We start from the raw sequence: 27680 nt of genomic DNA on the forward strand, positions 1-27680 counted from the left end.
GTCCTGCCCGGGAGGTCGCATTCATAGTCCTCGAGGTACTTGACTCGAATTGCTTGACTCAAGCAGGATCATGCACCTCTCCCCCCCCCTCAATATTACATCGGCTCAACCAACTTCTGAACCCAACACCTGACTTGGACGCAGCTTAAGTGCCTCCGAAAAGCAGCGCCGTTTTCCTTTCCTCTTGCGAAATTAAGAGCAGGCTCAAAGTGAAAATTTCCATATGCCTCACCAAAACGTTGCCCACATTAAAATAAAATAAAATAAACCAGACAAAAAGAAGGGGCATAAAGTAACCATTCTAACTTCTTTAATGCAGTCCAATCAAATTGTTTTTTCTTTTTTTTTAATCACTCTGAACTCTATAATTCATTTGCACTAAACAGGTTGATAGTACAGAAAAATTAATCGTTTTTGCCGATCAATTTCATCTTTTGGGGTCTTTATGCATCAGCCAACCGAGTGTGTGGCTCTTGCCTTTACTTCTTTTTTTAACCTTCCCCCTCCCCTTTTCTTCCGTTTTGCATAACTATATTATCCCATAGACTTAAAAACAATCAACTAGCCAAGTTTATTATTAATTATGATACATCTAAAAAAAAAAATTAATACTAACCCTAACATGACAGCTGCTTTAAGAGCTCTCTGTATAATTCCCTCGAAAGGGCTTCTCAGTAGCAAATCACTACAACAGGTCCTAAAATCATAAATGTAATAATCAGAATCATAATAAGAGAAAGAGAGAGAGAGAGAGAGAGAATATCGAGAGCGAGTTAGAAAAAAAAAGCAGCATAAAACTGAGTTAAAATTCTCCTGAAGGAGCCCCAATGGAATGAGTGGGAGATTTGCTCCTGGGTAGCCTCACCTGCCTGACCTCCCCCACACCCACCCACCACTTTCAGGAGAACTTTGCTGCTTGGTTGCACCCAAGGACTGATTTGAATCTGGTGGGGCCAGACAGCGGGCACCCTCCCTCAACTCCCTTGCCTCTGGCAACAGCATCCTCGACTTCTTCAAAAAAGAAAATAAAAGCTTTCGTAAGTTGCGTTTTCTGGTGGCTTTTTTCTTCTTCTTCTTCCTTTCTTCCTAAAGAACAATGGTACCTCTACCTACTAGATACCTCACAGGTATGTGCTTTTATGAGCAGACGACGATGCTAACAATGCGAATCTTAGGAAAGGGTCATGAGGCAGAGAAGGATGAAGGACCAAAATAAAAGGATAGGAGAGACACACATCTAATTCTCTGCCAGATCAACTAGGGTTTCTTAACATTCCCCCAACCAGCCTTTGGGGTGTTTAGTTTTCGTCCGTGGGGTTCCAAGCTGGGGTCGCCCACAGACCTTCTGGGTGCTTGGCGCAGTTTTGCCCTGCCATGGGGTGCAGCCCCCAAAGGCTGCCCCCTCTATTCGTTGCCGTGCAGGTGATAACCCTGCAGCTGGCCCCCACCACACGCACACACTCTCTGCCCCCCGGTGAAGATTTCGGGGAGAAGGGAAGGGAGGACCTAAAAGGAATTCAAACAGAAAAATCTCCCCACTACAAAACTGGATTTTTTTGTCAGCTCCCACACATTGCCCACAGCCATCTTAAGACACCCAAAGCAGACAGCCGCTATGTCAAGGTGGGAGCCGGCCTCATTTTCCATCCGGCCCCATTTGCTGTGGGTCAACCTCTGGATCCACCAAGGAGGAGGCAAAGGCGGACTGGACAATCTGAAACCCAAACGATTCCAGGAGAGACATGTTCTGTTGTGGGGAAAAGGGGGAGCCCAGGGCAGGGCCCAAGTCCCCTAAGGGGGCCCCCAGGGAGCGGACATGGACTTTCTGTATGTGTTTGTTAAGATAGGACTTGGATCTGAAAAAGCTGCCACATTCGGGGCAAGGGTACTTCTTATCCCCCTCCGACTCCAATTTATTCTTGGCGACCACCATGTCGCAGGAGGAGAAGGAGCCGTTGGCGTTCTGTTTCTCGGGGGTCTTGAGGTCGCTGGCGTCCGAGAGGTCTCCGTAGGAATCCGAGCTCTCAATCTGATCCAAAGGTGAGCATTTCTGGCCTTCTAGGGAGACAGAAAAAAAGAAAAAAGGCACGTTCTTTAGACCCCTGCGGTGGATTTGCCATGCTAAAGGTCAAGCCACAGCCCCCCTCCCTCTCTATCCCAAAGTATCCGTCTGAACCTCTTTGCAACCTGCCAGTTTCCCAGTCCAGCTGTGTGGACGTAAACCCACTAAAATAAGCTTACCAGATTTTTTTCAATGAATCCGGGGACACTTTTCAACTTCCTACTAGATGGATTTTGTCAGGGGACTGATTTGTAAATCTGGGGACTGTCTCTGGGAAACAGGGACATCTGGTAACCTTACACTAAAATGACTAGCTCAGCCTTCCCCAACCTGGTGCCCTACATTGGACTACAACTCCCAACCAGTACAGCCGTGTGACTCTGGGCTGAAGTAGTGCAAAATGTTGGGAGGGTTGCCAGGCCGGCAGAGCCCATCAAGGTTCCCTATAGCCTGCTTGTCCTCATTCATTTATGTTAGTTTTATGTAATCTCATGTCTTTCTTCCCTTCCCTACAAAACAGTTTCCAAGGAAAGTGGAAGCCTTGGCTGGGATGGGTTTGGGGTGCTGGGCCAGGTAGGCTCACCTCTTTGAGCCTTACGCAATGGTGAAGCTCCAACCTGGACTCATTGCAGGGGAATGGGCTAGATTACTCTTTGGGTGCCTTCCAACGCAATGGGTCTAGGACTTCATGAGACTGCAAAGCTACTTGGGGAACCGGCATGAGGTCTAGCGCCTGCCATCATCCTGCCTCAATATCTGGGTTGGGGGGTGAGTCAAGTCCAGAAAGACTCTCCCTAATACCAAGCAACATTGCCTGACCTTAAATGAAGGGTCATGGCAGGTGGGCGGGGGGAGAGATCCAACCAAATTTCAGTCCCCCTGGCTCCACTCAATCCAGCAAGACACATCCCAGCCTTTCCTCGTAGTTGTTAGGAATCATGATCCTCTGGATATAGAATGAGCCTGATCCTGTTCCCCACCTAACGCAAAAGCAGTCTTCGTCAGTCTGGTGCCTCCTCCAGCTGTTTTGGAATACAATTCCCATCAGCCCAGCAGCTGATGGAAGTTGAAGTCCAAAACAGCTGGACAGCACCAGGCTAGCGAAGGCCGAGCGAAAGCACTTTTGGGAAGGCCCATCTCAGGATCTCTCAAGAAACCCAAGAGCCACGCAGAGCCTTGCAAGCGTCTTCCACAGGGGTGGTCTCGGAAAGTGCAACGAAAGCATTGTTTCGCTACTCTCTCCAGCTCAAAACCAAAACCAGACTGCTGGCATCAGCACAAGAGAGATGAAAGTGGCTAAAAGCTTCTTAGGAAGGAGAATCCCTGACTCACTTAAGGGCTGTCCCTGTCTGCCTTGCAAACAGGAGGTATCAGGTTCAAGCCCCCAGGTAGGGTTGGGAGAGACTTTCTGCCTGAAATCCTGGACAGCTGCTGCCAGTCAGTGTAGACAGTACTGAGCTAGATGGACCAATATGGCAGCTTCCTGTGTTGTCCCAGCAACCCCTGCCCAAAGACGCTTCCTTATGGTCTTGGCTGTTTCCTGGGACCGTACGCATGAAAGCCCAACTTCCACCCACAAACCAAGATGCAGCTTGTGAGCTATCCCTTATATAAAAAAATACTAATCGAGCCATTAACTTTTAGCTAAATCAGAACAGATTCTTTATGGGGGGGGAGGAGGCAAAGCTGTTGAGAGGCATTCTGGTTCCTTCAGTGGAACCCCACCCCCCAATATCCTCATGCACTGACCCACATGGCGTCACAAACTGCTGGGATGTTATTCTGGGCAAGGCCCATTGAAGCAAGAGGGGGATTTATTCCGCTGGAGCACATCCGGGGAAGGTCCAGGTGGACTGTGGTCCCCTTCCAGGTCAGATCTATCTAACTACCCCTACACTACCCTTTGTGACATACAGAAGCTGCCACATACGTAGACCACCCTAACTGGACCTCCTGGCTAGGCCCCCTTTGTATATGTGCGAGAGGGGCCACACTCACACCAGACATTTCAACACTATGAAAGCACTTAAACAGGCATGGTTCCCCCCAAAGAATCCTGGGGAGTGTAGTTTTTTCAAGGTCCTGAGAGTTGTGAGAACCCCCAGGGCTGCAATTCCGAAAGTGGTTTAACAACCAATCCCCTCTTCTCAGGGAACTCTGGGAATTGCAGCTCTGTGAGGGGGAAGAGTGAGTCTCCTCAGAGCCCTGTAAAAAACTACAATTCTCAGGCTTCTTTGGGGAAAGCCATGACTGTTTAAAGTGGTAGCATAATGCTTTAAATGTACAGTGTAAATGTGACGAGAGAGAGAGAGAGAGAGAGAGAGAGAGAGAGAGAGAGAGGGAGGGATGGATGGGGGAACGAGTGAGTCAATGCCAAGCTACAGCCTCTTCCTAAACCAGAGGAGTCTAAATGACGGCCCATTGGGTTTAAGTTTCTGGGCAGTCATTCCATCCACCAATCTTATCTTCTCCATCTTCCCTGAGTCAAACCCAAAACTGGTGCTTGGCTCTCTAGAGCACTTCAGACTGCTGGCCAGGACTCATGCGGCTGAGCACCTATCCACACAGAGCCATCTCCTGCACACAGAAACTAGCTCATCGGTGGTAAGAAGCAGTCATGAGTTCCAGGTTAACCACCTCCCTGACGTGCCAGTATTCTTGCACAGGGATGGTGTTTACTATGCAGAGATGGCTCCCATCTTGCTTAGCCACATGTTGGCCATGTTTGTGAGAAACAGGCCTGAGGCTTGCCGCACTCTTGAGCCTTGCTCCACAAACAAAGCCCCTCAAGACTCTCATTTCACTGGAGGATTTAAGCAGAGGTTGGGTGGCCCTCTGTCAGGGATTCTTAAACCGTGATTCCTTCACTGCAGGCGGCTGGACTAGAGGACCCTTCCAACCCAACAATTCTATGATTCTCAGAGGGAAACCATCTTAAGCAGGGAGGGAACGAGGCTACATGACCATTGCACCTCCTGAACGCAAAGGTCCCTGCCTAAGCCTCAAAGGGATGGAAATATATAAAGGGGCAAGCGGAGAATGTATCCAAAAACTATGTAATTTTGAAGCCTTGAGTGAAAGAGGAGGGGGGACGTTAAATTCCTCCCACCATCTAATGGGCCTTTCTCCCAGTTATCAAAACAGAACTCTTTCTCAGTAACTCCAGAAATTTCTCCTAGGGTTGCCAGACCCAGCAAACCAGAGATGTAACTTTTCCCTAAACTGTCCTACCTCAGGCCGGTGGAGGTTTGTAACTCTGGACTTCAGAGCCTCACTGCATGGGTGGGGTGGAGAAGGGAACAGTCGGACAGGCGAAACAGTCGAGCTTAGGGCAACTCCTCTAGACAAAACTCCCTGCACCATTACACTGTGCAGCCTTTCCTAATTTGCTCTCCAAATATTCTGGATTACAGCTCCCAGAAAACCCAGCTGAGCTGGTTCAGGCTGATGGGAGTTTTAGTCCTTAAAAGTCTGGAGGCCAGCAGGATGGCAGATGATCTTATGGAACTCACCGCCATGGGATCATATAGGGATGCCTAGAGGTTTAGGTGGCTTCTAAAGGGGATTAGTCAGATCCTTGGAGGAAGAGAAAGCTATCAATGGTTACTAGGCCAAGTTTGGAGGCAGGGTATCTTTAATCCTGCTTGCTGGGGGCAACTCTTGGCATCTTGCTCCATCTTGTTGAACAGGTCTGTGATGGCATTAATGATTTAAGTGATTGTTTTGCTAGCGGGTGTCCCAAGACCACTTGGCTGTTTGCTGCTGGTGGGAGAGCCTGCTTATGTGCTTAGCTTTCTCCATGCAGTGATGGGCGAGTTACTGCTGTTGCTCTTGGGAGAGTGTTCAGACATGCAAGCCTGCAGCCTGAAGTGGGGCAGCTGAGGGAAAACTCAGCTGTGCCCTTCTCCCAAACAGAACATGGTGGATTTCCTGACCGGCACCTTACCCGCCCCCCCCACAGCGCTCCCTTATCCGCCCGTTCCCCAGCACCCAACAAGGTCCTACGTCAAGAGACGGAAAGTGTAGAGCAGGGAGTCGCTTGCCTTTGATGCCATAGGTCCTGACGCTGTGGAACGCTGCTCCCCCATTCGGGATGGGCTCCGGGTGTCTGGAGACCTGGGGAAGGGGAACACCGTGGTGGGTTTTAACATGGACCTTTAAGTAGGAGGCAGAGGAGAAACCTAAACAAGATAAAAGGAGATGAGATCCTGCCGCCAGGACAGACACAGATGCCTCTCTGCCTTTCCCCCTCGCTCCGCTTAGCCGCTGCCAGATTCTCCTCCTCCTCCACCTCTCGGCTCCTCTGCGAGAGAACGGGCGCCCGAAGAACCAAGATCAAAGCCAGCCACCGCCGTGCGAGAGGAGGAGGCCTCAACATGGCAGGCAGCGGGCCTCTGGAGCTCTCGCAAATGAAGACCCAGAAATTACCGGGGTGGGGAGAGAAGGCTATTAATTATTATTATTATCACCATACTCCATTTCTTTGTCACTCCATACAAAAAGATTCCTCAAAGTGACTTAAAAAGAGAAGCCTCAGGGACTCTATGCACAGGACAGGTGAGGTCATAGAGAAGGAGGCTGCATACACACCACACAGTTAAAAGCACATGGGTCATCCGCCCCACCAAGAATCCTGGGAGCTGTAGTTTAAGGGCCTTGAGAATCGTGTCTCTATGCAGGGCAAACTATAGTTCCCAGGATTCTTGGGAGGAAAGCCATGTGCTTTAAGTAGGTGGTGCATACTCAGCAAGAACGAAGAAGCCTCCAGGATCCATGTCAAGACCCAGCCATCATGGCAGCCTGATGCTCTCCAGAATCACAGAATTGTAGAGATGGAAGGGGCCACGAGGGTCATCTAGTCCAACCCCCTGCAACGCAGGGATCTTTTGCTCAAACCCATGAACCTGAGAGCAAAAGTTGCATGCTCTACTGATGTGAGTTATCCCAGGTGTCAAGCTATAACATCTGTCGGTTCCTGCATCACTACAAGGTATTTCAATGTTGCTTTATGAATGCATCTTTAGTTTATTGCTGATCTTACACCTACACGATGTTTTGCTACTTCTTCCTAATGCAGGCGGTATGGAATCTTTTGCGAATGGATAAAAATTGAATATGGCCATGCTGGCTGGGTGCTGAAGGGAGCTGTAGTTTATAAACATCTGGAGGGCATCAGGTTGGCCGGGACACAGGCTTGAATATTTTTCTCTCCTGCAGCAAATCACATGTTAAGTGAGCTCCCCGTAGGATTCAGCTGGCCCAGTTCCTAAAACAAATCCGCAATCTACCAAATATGGCTTGCAAAAGAGGGCAGGGCAAAAGGAGGCCAGGAGATCTTAAATAAATGTATGAAGGCCACTTTGGCAGCCTGGATGCTTATTTCTCGATTCACCTGGGCTGAGAGCAGGCTGCCTATTCTGGTGGATTTGGACGGGGTGGAAGGAAACAGGAAGGAGGAATGAAATTTCCTTGCCCAGGAGAGAGAGGGGCTTGGGCAGCGGTTCTTCAACTTGCTGCGGATGAGAATGCACGGCTGCACTGGGGCGGGGACTGGCAGAAGTTGTAGTCCAAAACATCTGGATGGCACCAGGTTGGGGACTGGCTGCCCTGAGGAGTAGCAAGTAAGCAAGCCCAGCATTCTAGAGGAACACACCCAACCAGCACAGAAAGGAGGCACCAGGATGCAAACAATGATGCTTCTGAGAGAACTGGGCTATTCCTCTCTACCTCCCAGGCCACAACATGGTGACAGTATTGCATGATTACAACTTTATACGATCATGTGAAGCAACAAGCTGATCTGCTGCAGACGTCGGGGACTTTCCCAAGCCCAAAGGCCATATTCCCTTTGGGGGGAACCATGTCAGTGGTGGGCAGGGAGGAGCAACAAATTTAAGTGCTACCTTTGTGCAGTATTATTTATTTGTTATATTATTACCCCCCCCCCCCAAAAAAAGAGCTCAAGGTGGCATACATGGTTCCCCCCTCCTTACAACAACCCTGTGAAGTAGGCGAGACTGAGACTGGGCCAATGTCACATGCAGTGAGCTTTATGGCCAAGTGGGAATTTGAACCCTGGTCTCACAGGTCCTAGCCTGACACTTTAACCACTGCGCCACGCTGTCTCTACCCGGGTAGCTGGTCTCTACATGCACTTGGCACATACATACCCCACTCCACCCTCCATCCAGACAAGCAAAGAACTATGACTGCAGTTCAAGCAGTTCATCCCAGCAAGGCAAAAACCACCTGAAGAGGGTGTGTGGCAAGGCCAGCGAGGGTTATAGTCTGGGGAAAGTCCCAAGGGCCAGAAGGAGAGGCCTGGAGGGCCACATATGCCTCCCTCCCGGGTCTGAGGTTTCCCCTACCCCTGGACTAGCCTGGCAGAATATGGCTGCTGTTTCTGAAAAAACATAAAACCCCAATGTATTATTCATTCCTTTATAGCCAGAGTACTAGCAAAGGAGCACCTCCATTTTTTCTAGAGAGAAATAGCAAAATGTGATTCCCCCAACAGTCTGCATCTGAGATGTAATCCATTTATCTTTGTTACTGCAGCCAAGGCAGCAACAATCACCTGGCTCTGCAGTTGCCATAATTGCAGTGGTCTGTTGCTCTGACGGGTTTATGTTGTGTTGTCCAGCCTCCCAAAAACTGTAACCGATGGGGCTACACAATCTAATTCTGGCTCCTGGGGCATTATTCTGCTATTTTGCACTTTTTTTAAAGGGTCTTTATTTGCTTCATTTACTTACTCGCTTGTCAAAAAAATATTTAGGCCTTAAAGGTAAAGGTAAAGGTACCCCTGCCCGTACGGGCCAGTCTTGACAGACTCTAGGGTTGTGCGCCCATCTCACTCAAGAGGCCGGGGGCCAGCGCTGTCCGGAGACACTTCCGGGTCACGTGGCCAGCGTGACATCGCTGCTCTGGCGAGCCAGAGCCGCACACGGAAATGCCGTTTACCTTCCCGCTAGTAAGCGGTCCCTATTTATCTACTTGCACCCAGGAGTGCTTTCGAACTGCTAGGTTGGCAGGCGCTGGGACCGAACAACGGGAGCGCACCCCGCCGCGGGGATTTGAACCACCGACCTTTCGATCGGCAAGCCCTAGACGCTGAGGCTTTTACCCACAGCGCCACCCGCGCCCCATTTAGGCCTTACCTTCCCCATTAACCTCCCAAAACCACAAGTATCCAAACTAGCTTATAAATGTATTTAAGACAATGTGAGCCACCCCATACACTACAAGCTGAACCCCTCTCCCCAAATCAGGGGTGTCATCAGCAGACTGGGGGGGGGGGTACTCTGCACATTCCTGGACAACCTCCCAAGAAGTTTCATGGACTGGAGCCATAAGGCTGGATTGCTATAATGTGCTCTACGTGGGGCTGCCCTTGGGTCTGGTTCTCAAGATCCAGCTGGTGCAGAATGGGGTGGCCAGAATGCTGTCAGGAGCTTCTGGTCGAGAACACGTGACACCACTGTTTAAACAGCAGCACTGGCTGCCCATCTTCGCCAGAAGCGGCTTAGTCATGCTGGCCACATGACCCGGAAGCTGTACGCCGGCTCCCCCGGCCAATAAAGCGAGATGAGCGCCGCAACCTCAGAGTCGGTCACGACTGGACCTAATGGTCAGGGGTCCCTTTACCTTTACTGTATGGTTTTATGTATTTATCTGTGGAGACGCACTTCCGTTTTTATGTGATGGCTACAGATATGATTCAAAATTCAACGGCAACTTGTCACAACGGCTATGCACTGCCTCCAGTAATTGGAAGCATTTTAAAATCAAGATGGCGGACTGAGTCTTTCAAAACTCAAATTTTAAACTAAATTTTGCATGATGGTTCCTTAGATGAAGCAGCTGGATTCTGCCTGTTCAGATACAATTAGGCACCATTCCAAATCCAGATAGCGGAGTGAACCTTTCAAAACTGCACTTTTTTAAATTTTATTTTTTTGTTTCTTATAGACTTCCAGAGCAGCCCTAGGCTGCTCATATCTGATGGGAACAAGCCACCCACAATCAAGGCAGGAGGTTCGACAAGATGACCCTTGGAAGGTTGCTTCCAACTCTACAATTCTATGATCCTAAGGCCACGTAGACAGGCTGCAGAAACAGTCCCACACCTGAGAAAACAGGTGGCGCCTTTTAAAATGAACACCTGTAGACTCTGTCTCCCGATCAGCTGAACCCAAATACAGGCTATCTGTACCCAGGTACAGAATAATGTGCGAAGAACCCTTACAAAGCACACACACGTGTGAGAGTGTGAAGGATCAGGCACCTACCCGTTTTAAAATGCTGGTACAGTGGTGCCTCGCAAGACGAAATGAATCCGTTCTGCGAGTCTCTTCGTCTAGCGGTTTTTTCGTCTTGCAAAGCAACCCTATTAGCAGATTAGCGCTATTAGCGGTTTAGCGGCTATCAGCGGCTATTAAAGGCTTAAGGGATTAGCGGATTAGCTGCTAAAAGGCTATTAGCATCTTAGTGCCTTAGAAAAAGGGGGTGGGGAGCGAAAAACCCCCTCAAGAATCGCAAGACATTTTCGTCTTGCGAAGCAAGCCCATAGAGAAATTCGTTCTGCGAAGCACCTCTGAAAACGGAAAACCCTTTCGTCTAGCGGGTTTTCCGTCTTGCGAGGCATTCGTCTTGCGGGGCACCACTGTAAATGGGACCTGGGAAGGGGCTTAGGTGCCCCTGCCAAGTTCTGATGAGAACCCGCTGGTTTGCTTTTGGAGTCTTGCGGGTATTTAGCACTGGGTGGGAATTTGCCCCTTCTTGCCTCCCTATCCCAAGAGACTTCATTCGCTTTTCGGACCCCACATTTCTGATAACCTGGACCATCCTGCTCTCTGTCTGGGAATCTCCTAATCTGAAGATGGAAAAACACCATTCAGCTACTGAGGTGAATTGGCTCTGACCTCCACAGGTACTTCCAAGTGTTGTTTTTACTCAGGGAAAGGAATCAGGGGTGTGGGAGACTAGCTGATAGTCTGGACTGCTCCAAGAAATTTCTACGCCCCTCATGATTTGATCCCTCAGAATTTGATGGTCAGCAGAGACGTGTTATTCATTTACTGCTTTTACACCCCACCTTTTTACTCCAAGGCGTTAAAAGATGGTGTACATGGCTCTCCCTTTCCTCATTTAATCCCCACAATAGCCCTGTGAGGTCCGTTAGGCTGAGAGGCAGTGACTGGCCCCCAAGTGATCTTCACATGGATAAGGGGGGATATGAACCCTGGTCTCCCAGGCCCTACTCCAACCATTACACCACCTGGCCCTCCAGGCTAGCCAAGGGGATGTGGCTGAGTGGGTGTGAGAGTTGAGGCAAGAGACCTGTGATAGTCCCACTTGTGCTCATGTGGCCAGCCAGCTACGGATGTGTTAGTCACGCAGTGGTTCTCAACCTGTGGGTCCCCAGATGTTGTTGGACTACAACTCCCATCATCCCTGACCACTGGCCATGCTGGCTAGGAATGATGGGAGTCGTAGTCCAACAACATCTGGGGACCCACAGGTTGAGAACCACTGTTAGTGGGACTCAAGAGCCAAGCGGTTCACCCTTTGCTGACGCCAGCTGCAAAAAACCTGCTGTTCCTTCTCTTCTTGGAGAAGCCTTTTGCCCAAGTTCTCTCGCCCTGTGGGTTCTCGTTTTGCCCGCTTTGCAAGAAGTTGCGCTCATTACCTCTGTTGCAGATGGTACAGAAGTTGCTTGGTCCTTCGCTGTGTTTCTTCAGGTGGTCGGCCATGTACGCCGCCCGCAGGTACTTCCCGCAGACCTGGCACGGGACTTTGTCTTCGTGGCACGCCAGGTGCGAGCGCAGCCGGTCCCGGGTGGCAAAAGAGGCGTTGCAGGTCTGTGGAGAGCAGCAAAACCCACATTAAACACACGAACACACGCATAGGCAGGCAGACACACACCGCTACTAAGGTTTACACTACGGTGACGTGAGGCTATTGATTTCAAGAGGGGCACCGAAATCAACAAGCAGGCTTCCAGCACCTTCATTTACGATGGCAGAAACGTTTGAGGAGTCAAGCCCTGCTTTGCCAAGTGCACCCCAGCTCAAGAAGCAAGCAAGCAGATGCTGTTTTAGGGCATATCCCCAGCTTGGTGGGGAGTTGTTTTGGACTACAAGTCCAATCAGCCTCAGCTGGAGCTGATGCGTGTGGTAGTCCAAAACATCTGGAGGGCCCTGGCTTGGCCGAGGTTGCTTTAACCCATCAGCTTCTTGCAAACACAGGACTTCAGGTCAACACAGAGTGCTGTGGTATCCGGAAGGGCTTTTCCACATCCTACTGAGGGCTCCCCTCTACAGAATGAAGAGAGAAGCAGAATCGGGCAGATGAGCTCCACATATGGGCTGGAGCAACTCCAGAGCTCCTGACCAGGGAGGTGACAGCCCAGAGTGCTTAAATTTAATTTAAGTTAGTTTTATTGATCTCCCCTGCCATTAGAATTTCTTTAGATATCTTAATTATTCATGGCCTTCCGTGCTGCTCGCTGTTCTTTTTTAATCTTCTGTAAGCCACTTGGAACATTTAAAATAGAAAATTGGCCTGTAAATAAGCGTCCAATAACTAAATTTTAAACTCAGTGCCCATGATTAGAATGGGCATCTGAGCACATCCATTATTCAGAGGGAGCAGTTTAAATCACCAATGCTACAAAGTCACAGCATCCAAAGTTGCCCTGGGGACTCCATTAGATTGCAGCACTTTGAAGAGGATAAATGCAATGCATTGCTTTTGACTTTCTAAGACTGACTTCTCAAGATGCTTTGGACTACAACTCCCATCAGCTGCGGCATCATACAAGGATGTTGGCTGCGGGCTGATGGGAGCTGTAGTCAAATATGGCTGCACTGGCTGGGGCTGATGGGAGTTGTAGTCTAAACCATTTGGAGGGCACCGCATTGGCAAAGGCTGTTCTAAGAAGCCAGGGCTCATTTGGGTCTCCCCAAGTTAGCGCTCTTTCACTAACTCTTCCCAAACACTATATGCTCCCCACAATGAAGTGCTAGATGGTTCTACCAGGACGATCATGATCTAAGTAAGAGGGAGAAGATGGGAAGGACAGGAGGAGAGGTCCTCAAACAGCAGTATTGAGGCTGTGGTAAGGAAAGACAAATGAAGATGGGAGCAGGCAGGGAAGGGAAGGTGGTGGAGGAGAGAGGCCAAGCAGAAAGTGCCCCCGGGCCAGATGGAGAAAGGCAAAACTCCTGGGCATAGGGGAGATCACACACAAGGCAAGGTAGGGGTGGGAAGGCAGAAGGAATAAAGAGGGAATATGACAGCCACAAGTAGCGGAGAAAACTAAGAGCAGGGGAGGCGAGAGGTCGTTCTAGAGAAGCCACCAGGGCTACGATTCAGAGGGAGTGCAGGAAAGCCACTGCGGGAGAGGCCATTGTGTGCGCAGAGTTAAGCTTCCTGCGAATCTCACTTTCCACAAAAATAAATAAAAGAGCCACGTTACTAGCCCTCATGGCTCTAAGGCAAGTGTATGTGCAGGGTGGAGAGCGGGCCTCCAGTGTTTCCCTATAGTATAAGCAGCAGCAGAATAAAAAAAGGGGGAAATTCACTAAAATGATAGACCAGACTATGCATATCAATCGGAAATGGCTTCATTTGCGTAATTCAGGCAAGCTTCAGAATTCTTCCATATATAATACGTATCATGCAAGCCTGACTCTCACCAGAGGAGTTTTAGAAGCAGAAAAGGTTATGGGGCACAATTTGAATCCCTACAAGTGAAAACCCCTGCTCAGCATGGAGGTCAACCCCTCCCTATTAAACATCCTGCTCCCTCCGGTGCCCGTGTGACGGCATCCAACACCCATGTTGGATCCTAGACTAGGGCTGCCTTTGTAATGCCCAAACACATCTCTTCTTCTGGGCAGAAGGAGAAAGGGCTAAGAAGTTCCACAACAGGAACATCTGCCAGGGATTCCCTGCTCTCCTTTGAATCCTAGAGTTCTGAAGATGATCAGGAGTGTTAAGTTGCTGCCGCATATGGAGTCAGGCTCTATTGGTCCATCCATGCTGATTGGTACCAGCTCATCATGGATTCAGGCAAAGAACATCTCCAGCCCTATGTGGAGATACTACTGGGGAACTGAAGCTGGGACCTTCTGCTTGCAAGGTGAAAACTTCACCACTGATCTATGGCCCTTCCCTATCAGCATTACACAGTTAATGATGCAGAATGGCGTTAACAGAGAGACTTCATTGCATAAGCAAGTTCTGTTTTTTCTAAAAAAGGAAAGAAATGAAGAAAGATCACTGTTTTCTCTTAGTCTGAACAGACTTTAGGTCAGGTCCCTTGGTGAATAGGCAAGGCCCTAAGAGGAAATTTCTGCCTCCTCCTGCAGGATCCAGACCAGAGCACCGCAATAAAAAACACAAAATTATTTGTGGTTTGTCCCATGAATAGATTCCACTAAGAAATGACTCTGACATTACAAAAAGCGGTTAAGTCAGAAACAGATATATAAAATTCAAAATATAACCACTTGGACATTGCGCTGAGCAAAACAGGGGCAGCTTTCATTTAGCAAAAAATAAACTGGGCACAGAGACTTTAGAAAGGGTTCCGACACAAGCGACACCCACTGTGGTTTTAAAAGTGCATTTTGCATAACCAATGGACGAGAGGAAAGTTGTAGTTCCCCAACACAACCAGGGAAGTGATTACCTGTGGGAAACCGATAGCAGTTCCTATGATGCAGACTAAAATATATAAATCTTTGGGCTGTTAGGACAAGTGTTCAGGTATAATTTCAAAATGACTAAGTAACAGGCACATTCAGAGCTATAAAGAGGAAAACAAAGAAACACAGCAAGCCTTACTCATGGATAAGACGCCAAAGGAGTGAACTTCAGAACAACCTGCTGGGAAGTTCTCCTGCATAAGCTCCATAGCTGTCAATGTTTCCCTTTTTTTAAGGGAAATTCCCTTATTCCGAATAGGATTTCTCGCAAGAAAAGGGAAAAGTTGACAGCTATGATAAGCTCCATGGTAGAGCTTGTGCAGAACAAAGTCCCAAGAGGTTGAGTCTACTTTGTCACCAGTATGCCACGCAGCTCACTGGAAACAAAAACAGGTATCAAGTGATTTGTTGCTGTGTTTAATTTGCTTATTTCTTTTTCAAGCCAGGCATTATGGAGCTCATTCTTGATCACAGTTAGTTATTGAGCAGACTGGCAAAAATAATTCTTTCAAAGAGAACGAGAGAAATACAGAAAGAGTCCAGAAAGCCTAAAATCAGAACTAAAAAGAAAAAGAAAACAAGAGACAATACAATCAGCTTTGAAGGAAACTAAACATTTCAAATTTTAAGAGGTTAATGTCTTTAAATATACAATTTAAGATTATCAGAGAGCGCTGTTAATAATAATAATAATAAAGGAAAACTCCAGTGCTTTCCTGTCAAGCATTGCAAAGGCAGATAAATATACTAAAAATAGAGAAGTTTTTAAAAAAATAAACAGTGTTTAAGAAATACCTCTTGAAGTTTCAACTGCTCTAGGGATGTAGATGTCTCTGAGCTTATTCCATGGAGGCTGGCAATTTCCTGCTAATAGGCAGGAAGTAAGAGAGATTAGATAAGGAAAAAACTCATTCTGCAATGAAATCATTTGGGAAAAGCACGAGTTTTCTGAATGCTTATTTTTAACTTTTTGTTTTTCAGGGAATACAAGTCTAGCTCGCTTGAGAATCAGGTTTTGTCTCCTAATGCTGAAGATGGCCAGATACTAACTTAACTGTGGCAGGTAAAAAGGGAATTACCCCAGGAGATGGCCCCCACAATTAAAAATGAAAGCAAGTTCATTTCTTCTTCCATGCTCAAATCAATACTGCGAACTTCTATACCTGCCTTTGATGACCCTCTAGAAGTTCTGGATTACCAGTTCCATCAGCTCCAGCCCAACACGGACATTTTGGGCTACAACTCCTAACCGCCCCTGCCATGCTGGAACAGTCAATATGGCCGTGCTGGTTGGGAACGATGGGAGTCATAGACCAAAACATCCAGAAGGCACCAGTATGGGCTGCACAAATTGTGGAGAGCGCCCACATGGAGAAGCCAGTTCATGCAAATCACACTTCTGCATGAGCTGACTCTGGCCACAAGGCTGAATCCTGCCAAGAACATTGGGGGGCGGCCACAGCGTGCATGGGACAGCCCCCCCCCCATGTTACACCCATTTGATCTTCATTATCTTGGTCGGTCTGGGGTCACACACATGGCGGTGAAGGCAGAGCAACTGCAATTCTGGCTGCAGCAGAATCAGTAGCATTCCAGGTTTTCCTTCTGCGGCTGAGTTTTAAAAGATCCAGGAACTGATGGGGGTGGAGTGGAAGATGACGCCCATTAACCCCTTGGATTTCCCCCTCCCCTCCTCCCATGAAAAAACTCATATGATGGACTTTTCCTTTCTGCCCATCCTCGCTCTTAAGGTGACCAGGTGAACTGGTCTGCTGAGCCCCACCTGGTGTAAACACGAATAGCAGCGAGATCAAGTTCCTGGAGGGTGTTCCCTGCGCAAAGTCCCTGAATCAGCTCCAAGTTAAAATTAGATAAGGAAAATATATTTGACCTTGCTGCTGGAAATGGATGGTGGGTTGTAGAGCCAGTGTTGACGAGAAACTAAGTGGGCTGCAAGGCGATGATCGTTAAATGATGACTCACTTAATGAACCTTTCTATGGCAGCCTTCCCAAACATGGCACCCCTGTTCTGGGGTCGGGAAACTCCAGCCTGTGGCTTAGCTCTGGCCTACTAGGCCTCTCCATTGGGCTCAAAAGGCTGTTTCTCCAAAACCACACCCAATTATCATATATGATGTGAACTATGGAGCAAATCCTGGCGTGGCTACAAAGGAAGAATTGGGAGCTTAAAGTGAGCTCATGGATGTCCCTTTGCTGGCGGAAGCCACATTGATTCAAGAGATTTCCACTGAAACCACGGCTAAACTGGTGGTGGGGGGGACATCATTTTATATAGTAGTTTCATTGCAAACTGAATAGTAGTTTCATTGTGTTACTGAAGTAGCAAAGCCCCCTGCGCCAAGGGCTTTGGAACCTCTGCGCAACCGAATTTGAGAGATGGGCAGGACAACCCACCTGTCAATCATCTGGCTTATTATAATGTCAGGTGACTTGACTGTTTGGTTGTCCTGCAGCAGTGGGGTGAGATATGACTCATGCCCTGGGTGATGGGTGCTTGTACAACAAGTGACACTAATTCCATTAAGCACTTTCCCCTTAAAAAGGCAGGCACAATTGTAGAGAAGGTTGTCTTTGCCATAGTTACATTTCTCTGTAATTATAACTGTTGGGGATTTATATATTTGCACAAAAGGGGCGTACACTGCCTTGAGCGCTAAACCCAGCTGTCTGTACTTTGTTTTTTCAATACACCTGTGCAAAAGACAGCGTGCATTTAATAAAGCTCTATCTGGGTAGCCAAATACAGTGAAAATATATTTTAAGAAATAAATCCAGGTGAAATAAATTTATCTCAGACCAAAACTTGAATGCAGCAAAATAAAGGTGTTGGGTAGGAAAAACCAACAGCCACATGAATTCTTTTGCATTGAGATACTTAACTCCTAGTTAGGAGATGGGAAAATATAAATAAATATATACAGTATATAAAATATAACTTTTAAAAAAATAACTTAAAAAATGGCGAGAAGAGAAAAATCTCTGTTTTGCAATGGCACTGGTAGAATTGCATGCTTTTGAGAAATCTGATGGGTTCAGTTCAGAAATGGAAGGCAATCTTAAAAGAGAATAAGGGCTGTGCCATTTAAGATCAGTTGGCACCCAAATAGTTGCCAACTGTCCAGAAAAAACACACCCACTGCCGAGTTCTTCTGCCTTTAACCGTTAGCAGCTTCATCTGAAGAAATCAGCAGGGCAAGGTTTTCACAGCATGGAGACGAACACAGCCACTTTATAATGTCTGCATGTTAAACCCCTGTTAAAAGGCATAGCAGCAGAGGCTGGTTAAACAAGTTGTCAACCTTTAGTATGCAAACTTGAATTTACTGCCCATTTGCAACACACCTTAATAATTCATCTGCTCTTGAGCAGCTTCAGGACTGAAGCCTAAGGAGAACCACTAATTATGATATTGAAATTTGCAGGTCATATAAATACAAACTGATGCACCCAAATATAAAAAAATGTATTTAAAAAAATAATTCCCATAAACACCATTAATGGGATCTTCAGGATGCCTTGCTTCTTCTTCTTTTTTTTTTTTAAAATAAATAAATAAATAAATAAATAAGGATGCCTTGCTAAGTATCATTTATTCCCAGCTGAACTGAAAAAAGTTATATTTTTCTCATGCCAACCAACACATGGCTATAGGTCGTCTTCCCAAACTGGGTGCTCTCCAAATGTTTTGGGCTCCAAAACATCTGGAAGATGCCAGGTTGGGTGGTGGTGGGTGCCACAGTTTATTTTAAGCCCCTTAATCTAATTGGGGTTAAATTGCTCAATTGTCTTCAAGATCTTACGTGTTTGAGGTGCTAAGATCTTCACAACTTCTGCAGGCTTTTTGGGGGGGAGGGGGTGTTGTGCAACATATATTTAAGATTACAAAGACCTTTGGGGGGGTGACTTTAATAAAAACAGTGGGGGGAAAGGCATTACAAAGTCAACCCAGTTTATCCCCCATACTGTAGGGTGCAAATTGTAGAGCTAGCCAGTGGATAGGGGTGAGGGAGGAGCCAGGTGAAATCAGGTGTCTTTGCCCAGACTTTGGATTCATATGCTACAATGTTATTGTTTTAGCTAAATAAATTGTTTAAACTGTTATTAAGGAAATGATTCCCCCCCCCCATAAAGTACAGCAGGAAAGTTGTCCAAATATAAACAGCTAACTTATTAAACCACACAATAATTTCATAATTATCTTTCTATGTATTTCTACCAGTATAACCAAATCAGTAATTTTTGATATAACTAAAAACTACTCTGAAAATTTATTATTCCAAAAATGAAACCTTCCTCTGGTTGTAAATATTAAGGTTATACCAGCAAGAATGAGTCTTTCTGTAAAAAGAAAGAAAGAGAGATTTAAATCAAGTCTTACCGACTAGTGATTTAAATCGTGATTTGAATTGATTTGATTTAAATCAAATCCACCCTGGGTAGGAGAGCTGGGCAGGGGGGATCACATCTGGCAAGCAATGCACCCCTTTGGTTTCAGATAGTACATGGGTAGACGAGTCTAAAAAGCCTGTGGCGTGTTTTGCTGTGAGTTCCTTATAAATTTATATTGAGTTAACACCCGATACAGTGGTACCTCGGGTTAAGTACTTAATTTGTTCCGGAGGTCCGTTCTTAACCTGAAGCACCACTTTAGCTAATGGGGCCTCCCATTGCCACCGCGCCGCTGGAGCATGATTTCTGTTCTCATCCTGAAGCAAAGTTCTTAACCCGAGGTAATATTTCTGAGTTAGAGGAGTCTGTAACCTGAAGCATATGTAACCTGAAGTGTGTGTAACCCGAGGTACCACTGTAAATTACTTATGGTAAATGAGTCACCATAGCCACTAGAGGGCCGTGAAAATTTATGCCCCGGGCTTTTTAGACTTGTCTATCCATGTACCATCTGAAACCAAAGGGGCGCAATGGTTGCCAGATGTGAAATATATTGGCATTATTTTTGGCTCCCCTGCCCCACTTATTCTGCAGGAACCCATAAGCTTTCTTCACCTTACTACTGACTGTACCGGGCCACACTACAGAACCCTCTGCAAGGAGCTCTGGGTGCCTTCTCTGTCCCCCTCTCTTTCCCAAAGTTTGCATTGTAGCTGCTGCTACTGATTTTTTTTTTTAAACAAGCCCCAGCTTTACAAAGAAGCAGACCATACTCTGACAAAATGGCTGGGCTCAACCCTTGCATCTGCACCCCCCCCAACCTGGTGACATCTGCTTCAGCAGAATCCTCACAGATGGTGATTTAAAATATATTAAGTTTATATAAGGAACCCACAGCAAAACATGCCATGGCATTAAAGTTCACATCCCACGCCCCCAAGAGAAAAGAGTAAAAGCAGTGATACCAATATTTCGCCACAGTAATTCACGCATTGGCTACTTCAACACTGGATTACTGCAATGTGTTCTATGCTGGGCTTCCCTTGCGCTCGATCCGGAAGCTGCAGTTAGTGCCGAATGCTGCAGCGCAATTGTTGACAGGAGTGCGGCCATGTCAGCATATACCACCTGGGCTCAGAGATCTGCACCTGCTGTACAATTTGCTACTGGGCCAAATTCAAGGCATTACTGTTAGTATTTAAAGCCCTCAACAACTTGGGACAGGTTTACCTGCAAGATTGCCTTATCTCATATACAGTGGTGCCCCGCAAGACAAATGCCTCGCAAGACGGAAAACCCGCTAGACGAAAGGGTTTTCCGTTTTGGAGGTGCTTCGCAGGACGAATTTCTCTATGGGCTTGCATCGCAAGACAAAAATGTCTTGCGATTCCTGGGGGTTTTTTCCGCTCCCCACCCCTTTTCTAAGGCACTAAGCTGCTAATAGCCTTTTAGCAGCTAATCCGCTAATCCCTTAAGCCTTTAATAGCCGCTAAACTGCTAATAGCGCTAATCCGCTAATGGGCTTGCTTCGCAAGATGAAAAAACCGCTAGACGAAGAGACTCACCGAACGGATTCTTTTCGTCTTGTGAGGCACCACTGTACATCCACCTGTTTCTATCAGTGAAACTGGCACCATTACAGGTGCCACATAAGACACATTCTGCACCTGTGAGAAATCATTTTTTGTGCGCTTACACTGTGGAACTCCCTGCCTATTGACAGCAGGCAAGTGTCTTTGCTGTGCTCTTTCCTGAGCCTGCTAAAAACATTTTTGTTCAGGCAAGCACCATCCAGAAACCGAACGTTGATGTATGTTTTGAGCTTAATCGCCGATTTTAGCTTTTGGATGTTCTAAAGAGTTCTTTTAACTGATAGTTTTGTTGTTTCGTAAACTGCTTTGAGGTTGGCTTTTCTCTTTTGACGTTCAAGCAGTGTATAAATTTCACGAAACAAGCAAGCAAGCCCACATGCCTGTCTTGTATGTGATCAATCTTTTTACCACTCAGAAAGGAGCAGGGTGGCACAGGCTCAATCAGGTCACAGGTAGAGCAGCTAGCAGAAACGAAAACCGGCTTGAATGCCCATCGTGTCTTAAGCCTTAGCTGGGTTTTGGAGTCGCCCCCTCCCCGCAAGGAGCTTGCCTCCGCCCTGAAGCAAGTCCAGGGGTGTTGATTGTTCTTCAAATCCAAACAGAAACAGTTACGTTAACTGGGAAAGGAAGGAAGAAAAAACAGCCCCACCCCACCTTCCCCAAAGCCGTGTCACAGTTGAATTTGAGCAATGCTCTGTGTGTCCCCTTGCTAGGAAAAAAAAAAGAGAAAAGGGTGGGGGGAGCTTCCAATTTTGCTCAGTGCGATGTTCAAAGGTGAGGGGAGGAACCCACAAAAAATGCGTTCAGCAGCTAACTGGAATTTCCCTAAAATCAAGGAGGGAGAGCCCACCTGTTGACGGGCAGGCAGGACGAAGAGAGAAAAGGCTGATTGCAGAGAGAAAAGGTTGATCGCCTAGGGCGAGCAGAGCGGAGACAAACGCTACATAGGCAGGGATGAGAGTGGAGGGGCAGGGAGAGGAGAAACCATATGAGGGAGGGGAGGAGAAGCAGATGACATTGGGAAGAGGGTGGGGGGAAGGGGGGAAAGGAGCAGGGTGTCTCTAGAACAAGTTTACAAGGAGCATGGTAAATTCCAGGTGTACAGAAGAAGGCTTGCATCTCCACCACCTTCTTCAGAGGCTTCCTCCCCATCATCACAGACCCTCCTCCATCCAGCAGTTCCTACCTGACATTTGTGAGGTCTCTCTGACGTGTGCACTTGTTTGATGTGCCCGTTCAGATGGTCAGGCCTTGAGAAAGGGGACACAAAGAGAGATAAGCTGGGGTTAGGTCTGCAGCATCTATTGTAACCAAACACAACAGACGTTTTCTAGATTGATGGTTCCCAAACATTTTCGGGCCACTATCCCCCCTTGGTTCTTTAAAGTCATCCCCAGCACCCCCTAACCTATAAAAACAAAACCTTTTTCAGAATAGTGGTTCACACGACCCAATAAGCAAGATAATAATAACACAATCAAATTCAGAACAGTAAGAATTAACTGCACATTTGTTCCAAATCCAGTTAAAACTATTTAGTTTGATTCAACAAAATTGTTGAATTTGATCCAGTGATACCAGCTTTTCAAAGTCTGGTAGTCATTTACACTTCCATCACACCAACAAAAGATAGAAATGCAATATAATATCAAATATTAATTTTTTCCCTATACAGGGCTGCCTTCAGATGTCTTCTAAAAGCCAGATACTTGTTTATCTGTTTGACATCAGTTGGGAGGGCGTTCCACATGGCGGACAGTTTGGGAACCACTGATTTAATTGCTCCACAGAAGCCAATGGGATTCAAGTTAGACATCAAGAAGGTTGCAAACATAGTAGAGTTACTGGAGAGTGAATCTCACACCGAACTCAGTAGGACGCCCAAATATGCATACGTAGGTAGACAAGATCCCAACGTACTTCTCATAGGTCTTACTGCCATGACTAACCCTTGGTGGGACTGCAAGAAGATCAAACCTATCCATTCTGAAGGAAATCAGCCCTGAGTGCTCACTGGAAGGACAGATCGTGAAGCTGAGGCTCCAATACTTTGGCCATCTCATGAGAAGAGAAGACTCCCTGGAAAAGACCCTGATGTTGGGAAAGATGGAGGGCACAAGGAGAAGGGGACGACAGAGGACAAGATGGTTGGATAGTGTTCTTGAAGCTACCAGCATGAGTTTGACCAAACTGCGGGAGGCAGTGGCAGACAGGAGTGCCTGGCGTGCTCTGGTCCATGGGGTCACGAAGAGTCGGACACGACTAAACGACTAAACAACAACAAACCCTTGGTGGACAGTGTTTGAAATTTGCCAGGCACATTTTGCAACTGGTTATCAACCACTTGTGACCAAGTGAAGATGCATGGGCACTGGGATGGCACCTGACATCTCCAGTAGGGCTGGGAGATATCTGGTTTTCAACATCATGATACATCACCAGTTAAACATTGTGATATATCACAATATCTGAAATAAGGCTGGAGCTATGTAGAGGTGAACATGGTAATGTCCTGGCAACTGCTACTACTTATGGGTCCAAGTCTAAAACTGATAATTTTTTACTATAACATATTGTTACAACTGTTATGCTATAGAACTACTGTACCAATAATGTTTAAATAGCACATTTTCTCTAAAATTAAATCTGTAGATGTAATTAGTAGAATAGATATCAAAGGTTCCCTAAAAATTTGATTACATTACTAAACAAGAAAATAGCAGTCAGTAGATATTCAAATATAATTCATTACTGAGTCTTAGTTGAATGTATAGATCCCACAACACCAGTTTATTTGATTGTTTGTTAATTTTCTTTTCAAAACAAGGCCAAAATAGAAAGAATGGAATGGATACATTTTAACAAAACAATATATAAGCAAATTATATATTTTTATTGTCAGGAAAATCTGCATTTCTTTTATAAACCAGGCCAAACCAGAAAGGGTGGGTAAAATTTTACAGAACAGAAATTATTAAATGAAATTTGCATTTTGGCGTTCTCTGCCAATAGAGATGCTCTTTGTATTTGAAGAATGTTGTCAGCTGTGCTGAACACACTTTCAAATGCCACACTTGTTCCTGGGATAGCAAAAAACTTCTTTGAAGCCCTTTCAACATTGGGAAGGATGCTTCATGTGCCTCCCCTCATATCACAGTGCATTCGTCAATGTCCACTCTTGGCATAGCCATATAGGAGAAAGTTGGGAGCATAGGGGAGGTGAAGGAAGGCACAGAAGAGGTTCAATGGCAGAGCAGGGGGTGTGTGTTTTTCTTTTACTCTGGAGCAACTTGCAAGCCAACAAGCATCTCAAGGCTGTATTTCCCTCCTGCTTGCGACTGGGGAGGGGGAGCCAAAGACTCGCAGAGTTAACATGGGCTGACAGCGTAGGCTGGATTAGTAAGAAACCTGTGGGCTGCTTCGGCCCCAAAAGAAAGGCACACACAATAAACATTGGGTGTTTCCCCCCTTTTATTCTGAAGCAACTTACAAGACACAATCCAGAGAGAGAGAGAGAGAGAGAGAGAGAGAGAGAGAGAGAGAGAGAGAAAAGCAGGGAAGAACTGGGGTCATAGCTGTCAACTTTTCCCTTTTTTGAAGGGAAATTCCCTTATTCCGAATAGGATTCCTCGCAAGAAAAGGGAAAAGTTGACAGCTATGACTGGGACTAGTTCATGGAGCAAGGAAAGAAACAACTCAGAAGGGAAAGAGTTGAGAGAGAACAAGCGAAGCACTGCAGGGCAGACTGAGCTAAAGAAACATGGGGCTAAAAAACGGTTTTAAATAAGCCTCTCTGCTTCTTGCAACAGTTCCATGGCTCCAAACGAAGCATCAGTTGGGCACACCAACAGAGTCAGGGAGACACAATCCCCCCCCCCCAAGCAGTACAGTTTTAAGAAGGGGCTGGCTGCCGCTTACAGAAAACGAAGTGTGGAGTGTTGTCTGGGTTAATAATAATAATAAAAAACAACAACCCAGTGCTTTTTGATGCTGGTTGCTGCTGCTTCACCAAAAAATACAGCCAATGGGAGCAGGGAGGGAGACACACCTAGACACTCACACACCCACAAGCAGTACAGTGGTACCTCAGGTTAAGTACTTAATTCGTTCCAGAGGTCCATTCTTAACCTGAAACTGTTCTTAACCTGAAGCACCACTTTAGCTAATGGGGCCTCCTGCTGCTGCTGCGCTGCCGGAACCCGATTTCTGTTCTTATCCTGAAGCAAAATTCTTAGCCTGAAGCACTATTTCTGAGTTAGCGGAGTGTGTAAACTGAAGCGTATGTAACCTGAAGTGTATGTAACTGTATAGTGGTACCTCGGGTTACAAACACTTCAGGTTACAGACTCCGCTAACCCAGAAATAGTACCTCGGGTTAAGAACTTTACCTCAGGATGAGAACAGAAACCGCACGGCGGCAGCAGAGGGAGACCCCACTAGCTAAAACGGTACCTCAGGTTAAGAATGGTCCTCCGGAACGAATTAAGTTCGTAACCAGAGGTACCACTGTACACACACACACACACACACACACAGATGGAGGGGGAAATGACAGAAGAGGGTCAAATGTCAAAGGGAGGTGTCTGACTGTTTTTTTTAAGTTTATGGTTTTATGGGGGGAAAGGGCTCCAGAAGTCTGAACCTGCAGGCTTTCTCTAAGCCAACTACCAGCCTTGCGTCTTTACGCAAGAACCTTGAGGGAAGAAGTCCCTGCTTGCTGTTTGGATGGCTGGGGAGACTGAGAGCTAACTGGTTCTCAAAGCTCTGTTTGGTGATATCTGCTGGTCGACGTTTGAGTGGTGATTTGTAGCTATATCTTGCTGCTGCAGGAAACAGGGAAGAGTTGGCTGAGGTGCGAGTTAGCAAGGGCTGCACACACAGGAAGAAGCACCGGCTTCCTGGTTTTTCCAATATTGTGATTTCTGAATACCACACACACAACATGTGATAAATTGCAAAGTCGCTTTTTAAAAAAAAAACAACGGTTATCGCGATTTGACCTAAAACCCAATATCAGGCGATACATCGATTTGTAACACAGTCCTCATCTCCAGCATCAAGAGCTGCTTGCTGGGGGATCACTGAATCTGGACTGTTTTCACACACTAATACCACATCCTGTAGAATTCTATCTGTTATATTTTGTATGTACTAATGGAACGAATTTCAGGAACCAAAATGCTTTTTCTGTGCAGCCTGAGCAGGAGCAGTCACCACTAAGAAAAAGAGGTCTGAATGGGCCAATATATATGTGGACTGTCTCTGGATCAAACGACTTTTGTGAAGTTCTCAAAGTTCTTAACCTAGCTCAAGGTTGTCATCTCAGCTAGCCAGATGTTTAACTGAGAAGCAATCACAGTCAAATTGAAAAATAAGACGCCCAAAAATGGCAACTAGACATTCAGTTTTGGCGACCTTAACCTTGCTTTAAGGAGACATTTGGCGCCTACCTTTTATATCTGGGTTTCTAACACTGTTTGGACACAATCCCAAGGCAGAGAGGACCCCAACCTCCATGATACAGCAGCCTTCTCCCTAAAACCTGGGGCCCTACCAATGTTTAGGTCCACAACTCCCACCAGCCCCAGCCTGTATGCAGTTGTAGTCCAAAACATCTGGAAAGCATTAGATTGGGGGAGGCTGTTCTATAGCACTTTGACACACACACACACACACACACACACACACACAAAACTGGTGATAATGTCTGGTCTGTTTTCCTAGCGTCACCAAAGTAGATCCCAAAACGCTGCTGGTTTTTCCTGGTGGGAAGAAAGCTCGGCATTGTCTGAGACCAAAAGCTGCTTGGAATGAGATTATCTCCCCCTCTCTGTCTTCTCACAACGGCTTTTCTGTCTTCAGCCAATTACATGCAGCTCAGCAGAATTCACCCTCCAGGAAAGCAAGCAGATAGGGCAGATCCCCAGTTAAGCTGCTCAACCTGATGGGAAAGGCAGGTGAGCTGAAGTGGCCCAACCGGAGGGTCTGGTTTGGGCCTGAAATGCGCCCCTGTGATCCAAGGCTCCTCCAGCTCTCTCCCCCCCCCAAAAAAAAATCAGCCCCTCATTTTAAGAGCCATTGTGAATGTTGAAACAGACTTTTAAAACCTTCAACACACCCATACCTGGGAGCAAGTCCCACCGAAAGCCGGTTTGCTGACTTATTTCATAGAATCACAGAATTGCGGAGGTGGGAGGGACTCAAAAGGCTCCTGCAATGCAGGAACCACAGCTATTTAATTATTTTTGCTAATTATTATATTACAGTACTTCTAAAAACATTTCTAAATTGTGTAATGTTGAAAAATCCCATAAGAGGTATGCAAAAGCACCTGAGAAACAATATGAAAAACAATGAGAAAACCAGATCATACAACATAAAAACAGCATTATTAAAACAGAAATTCTGGGATAACAGGGCCCAACTTTGCAGGCCAGGGAAAGCTTAGGCAAAAAACACACTATTTCGATGGGGGGTGGGGGGGGGATGATGCTTCTGGCCAAGTATGGAAAGAAAAGGACAGCAATGAAAAGTCAAGCTTTCCTCTGAATCAATAAATTTTAGTCCATTTATTATACAAGTTTGAGGCTGCCTTCTTATATCCACTTACATGGCAATAAGCACCACTGAACCCAAAGGGACTTTTGCATATGCAAAAATCTTACCCTGCCCCCTTATTGAGAAGCAAATTCCCCTTATTTTATTTGAGGTTCCTGCCAAGGGAATCTGCAGAACTGCAGCCTGCTTTGTAGTCGGCTAAGAACTGCCCTTTTGCAATGCCTTGCTTATTTTTATTTTATTTTCTTTTTTTTAGGGGGTGCGCGCTAATAGACCTCCTTCCCAAAGCCTCTCCCCTCCAATGGCAGGGAATCAATTTTGGGGGGAGTGGGGAGAGAAAG

The 27680-nt window shown here is 46.5% G+C and overlaps 1 protein-coding gene across 8 annotated transcripts in view; it reads right to left on the reverse strand.

The window, feature by feature from the left end:
- Positions 1-288: 288 nt before the first annotated feature.
- The window catches only part of PATZ1 (POZ/BTB and AT hook containing zinc finger 1), a gene marked incomplete at its 5' end in the record, with an annotated part of 32067 nt that continues 4675 nt past the window's right edge, over positions 289-27680 (reverse strand). Inside the window, 5 exons of one of the 8 annotated variants that reach the window (XM_083417675.1) lie at positions 289-2058; positions 6106-6243; positions 11754-11925; positions 15574-15642; positions 21968-22031. In XM_083417675.1, coding sequence (XP_083273801.1) covers positions 1637-2058; positions 6106-6243; positions 11754-11925; positions 15574-15642; positions 21968-22031 — 865 coding nt within the window. In that variant the 3' untranslated portion in view covers positions 289-1636. Of the gene's footprint in view, positions 2059-6105; positions 6244-11753; positions 11926-15573; positions 15646-21967; positions 22032-27680 lie in introns of all 8 variants that reach the window. The other 7 variants (XM_083417676.1, XM_083417674.1, XM_083417681.1 and 4 more) reach the window with 7 other exon arrangements.

Source organism: Podarcis tiliguerta (assembly GCF_965153285.1).
Source record: "Podarcis tiliguerta genome assembly, chromosome: 16".
NCBI lineage: Eukaryota > Metazoa > Chordata > Lepidosauria > Squamata > Lacertidae > Podarcis > Podarcis tiliguerta.